Here is a 3,891-nt window from a genome sequence, read left to right on the forward strand (position 1 = left end):
GAATTTTATGGCCCCAGGGTCAAAGGTTCTGGTGTTGGGGAGGGGGGGGGGGCTCTATTGATTATATAGTGAAAATACATGAATTCTTTGAAAATCTTCTTCTCTGCTCCTAGGTATTAAATAAACTTACTAAGTGCATAGTTGTGATAAGCAAGAGTGCCTCAACAAAAATTGTGAATTTTATGGCCCCAGGGTCAAGGGTTCTTGTGTGTGGGGGGGTGGGGGGGTGTTCTATTGATTATATAGTGAAAATTCATTAAATTTTCTTCTCTGTCTCTGGGTATGAAGCGGATGAACAACCTATATAGTTATGATGAGCAAGGGCCTTAATCTTGCAGAATTGTGTGTTTTAAGGCCCCAGGGTCAGGGGTTGGGTGGGGGAGGGGCTCTGCTTATATACTGAAAATTAATTTATTGTTTGAAATCTGCTCCTTTGTATTTATAAAACATTTATTTATTTTCTTTGATAGGCAATTTTAAGGGTGCATTTTGATAATTTGTGCAATGTTTGGACCTAGGGTCAGGGGTTTATGTCACCATGTAAGGGGCACTACTGATTATTGCTGAATATTACTGATTACTTGGAGTGCCTTTTTGTTCCCCTACCCTGTGTATGGGTATTCAGTTACCAAGCTAAGCAACCGTTAAGTGTATTGTTATGATGATCAATGGTGCCTCTTTCAAAATTGTGAATGCCATATAGCATCTGGCTTAAAACATGAATCAAATTCAATACACTGAAACTTGAAAGTTGTTGCATAATGCTCAGGTGACCTATAAGGCCCGTGGGCCTCTTGTTTATATATGCTTTCTGAAATTATTTATAACCTATAAATCTGAAAAATTGATTCTGTATGTTGATCCGGAATATTTTTCTCTGCACAATATAAATCTTTTATTACTTTTGATAATCATCAGGCGGTCAATGTTAAATATTTAAATTAAATCAAAAATACATTAAGGTTAATGAATGTTCGGCTTGAAGATGATTAATTAATTTGACGTCATGCCTTTATCAGGCCAGTTTGAGTACCATGTGGACAAAGTTTACAACCTGCCTTATACATGTAAATGCTTCCGTTTCCCCCTTTTATATCCATGATCAAAAACTTAATGGAAAGGCCTACACAATTCCTTGCATGAAATAAGGGTATAAAACATTTGACTAAGTAATCAAATACAAATTTTCCATTTGAATATTCGTGAAAAACAATTCATTTACAAATGTTGGAACATTTATTTCAGCTCTAATGAGCAGTGAGGGATTTTTAGCTCACCTGAGCTGAAAGCTCAAGTGAGCTTTTCTGATCACATTTTGTCCAGCATCCATCTGTCTGTCTGTCTGTCCGTCTGTCAGTAAACTTTTCACATTTTCGACTTCTTCTCAAGAACCGCTGGGCCAATTTCAACCAAACTTACCACAAAGTATCCTTGGGTAAAGGGGATTCAGGTTTCTTCAAACGAAGGGCCACGCCCTCATTCAAGGGGAGATAATTGGGAATATGAAAATTTGGTGACGATTATTTAAAAAATCTTCTTCTCAAGACCCACTGTGCCAGGAAAGATGAAACTTATGGGGAAACATCCTCAGGTAGTGTAGATTCAAATTTGTTCAAATCATGACCCCCAGGAGTAGGGCAGGGCCAAAATGGCCGACCAAAGTTTTACAAAGAAATATTTAGGAAAATTCTTTAAAAATCTTCTTCCCAAGAATGACTAAGCCATAATTCATTATATTTATATGGAAGCATGTTCAGGTAGTTTAAATTCAAGTTTGTTCAAATCATGACCCCCCGGGGTAGGGCGGGGCCAAAATGGCCGACCAAAGTTTTACATAGAAATATATAAGAAAAAATCCTTTAAAAATCTTTTTCTCAAGAATGACAAAGCCATAATTCATCATATTTATATGGAAGCATGCTCATGTAGTGTAGATTCAAGTTTGTTCAAATCATGACCCCCGGGGGTAGGGCTGGGCCAAAATGGCTGACCAAATTTTTACATATAAATATATAGGAAAATTCTTTAAAAATCTTCTTCTCAAGAATGACAAAGCCATAATTCATCATATTTATATGGAAGCATGTTTAGGTAGTTTAGATTCAAGTTTGTTCAAATCATGAACCCTGGGGTAGGGCTGGGCCAAAATGGCCGTCCAAAGTTTTACATAGAAATATATAGGAAAATTCTTTAAAAATCTTCTCAAGAATGACAAAGCCATTATTCATCATATTTATATGGAAGCATGCTCAGGCAGTGTACATTCAAGTTTGTTCAAATCATGAACCCTGGGGTAGGGCGGGGCCAAAATGGCTGTCCAAAGTTTTACATAGAAATATGTAGGAAAATTCTTTAAAAATCTTCTCAAGAATGACAAAGCCATAATTCATCATATTTATATGGAAGCATCCTCAGGTAGTGTAGATTCAATTTTTTTCAAATTATGACCACTAGGGGTAGGGCGGGGCCAAAATGGCTGACCAAAGTTTTTAAAGGTATATATAATATGGGAAAATTCTTTAAAAATCATTTGCTAAAAAATAACAAATCCAATTGGTCATGGGACTACTTTTGGATTTAATCTTTACAATAAAAAGTCATTTTCTACTTTTTCCTACCCTTAGTGCTCAGGTGAGCAATGTGGCCCATGGGCCTCTTGTTTTTTAAATAGCACCTGATTTTACATGGGAATTAAAATTTTTATCTTCTTATCTAAATGACCAGTCCCCACATCCCACAGTGTGTTTCAAACCTCAAAGTATAAAAATTATGGTTTTCTGGTCCTTTTCTAATATTCTTTTTTTATTTTAGGTGCGGCAGTCCATCAGGCAGCAGAGGGTGGGGGCTGGAGATGCTCTCCAGCAGACAGAGGAGATGGCACTGCCTTCTTCCCAGCCTGTGCTTGATCTTCCTGAGGAGGAGCTTGAACAAACTGAAGAGGTGGCATCGCCATCTTGTCAGTCTGTGATAGCTCACCCTCAGGGGGATCCTGTTCAGGATGAGGGGATTGCAGAACCAGCTCCCAAGCCTGTGATTGATCTTCCCGAGATGGAGCTTGAACAAACAGAAAGGATGGCAGTGCCATCCTCTCAGTTTGTAACAGCTCCCTCTCAGAAAGATCATGGCTTTGCATGGGCCTGGGAGATGGTATCGCTATCTCCTCTGGCTGCTGGAGGACATCCTTCCTGGCTTCCATTTCGATGCTGGCCACCGCTGGAAGTGATCCCCCAGGATCAGCCACCACCAGAGGGTAAATCAGTAAGTCAGTCAGTTAGTCAGTCAGTCAGTCAGTCAGATAGAATGGATCCTTTTTCCTGTTTGGAGTGGATAGTAAGAATGGCGACTTTCTCCTGTTTGGAGTGGACAGTAAGAATGGCGACTTTCTCCTGTTTGGAGTGGATAGTAAGAATGGCACCTTTCTCCTGCTTGGAGTGGATAGTAAGAATGGCGACTTTCTCCTGTTTGGAGTGGATAGTAAGAATGGCAACTTTCTCCTGTTTGGAGTGGATAGTAAGAATGGCGACTTTCTCCTGTTTGGAGTGGATAGTAAGAACGGCACCTTTCACCTGTTTGGAGTGGATAGTAAGAATGGGGACTTTCTCCTGTCTGGAGTGGATGGTAAAAAATGGTAACTTTCTCCTATTTTGGAGTTGATGGTAAGAATTGCGACTTTCTCCTGTTTGGAGTGGATGGTAAGAATGGTGACTTTCTCCTGTTTGGAGTGGATGGTAAGAATGGCGACTTTCTCCTGCTTGGAGTGGATAGTAAGAATGGCGACTTTCTCCTGTTTGGAGTGGATAGTAAAGAATGGCGACTTTCTCCTTTCTGGAGTGGATAGTAAGAATGGCGACTTTCTCCTGTTTGGAGTGGATAGTAAGAATGGCACCTTTC

At 39.6% G+C, this 3,891-nt stretch overlaps 1 protein-coding gene across 1 annotated transcript in view; it reads left to right on the top strand.

Annotated features, from left to right (window-relative positions):
- LOC134264254 (uncharacterized) overlaps positions 1-3,632 on the top strand; it is a 6,530-nt gene extending 2,898 nt beyond the window's left edge. Inside the window, exons 2-3 of the mRNA XM_062746548.1 lie at positions 2,812-3,274; positions 3,325-3,632. Of these exons, the coding sequence (XP_062602532.1) occupies positions 2,812-3,274; positions 3,325-3,632 (771 nt within the window). The remainder of the gene's footprint in view (positions 1-2,811; positions 3,275-3,324) is intronic.
- The last annotated feature ends 259 nt before the right edge of the window (positions 3,633-3,891 follow it).

The sequence above is a fragment of the Saccostrea cucullata genome, unplaced genomic scaffold (assembly GCF_032062105.1).
Source record: "Saccostrea cucullata isolate Sc308-1 unplaced genomic scaffold, CSIRO_AGI_Scuc_v1 ctg11149, whole genome shotgun sequence".
NCBI classification, from domain to species: Eukaryota; Metazoa; Mollusca; class Bivalvia; order Ostreida; family Ostreidae; genus Saccostrea; species Saccostrea cuccullata.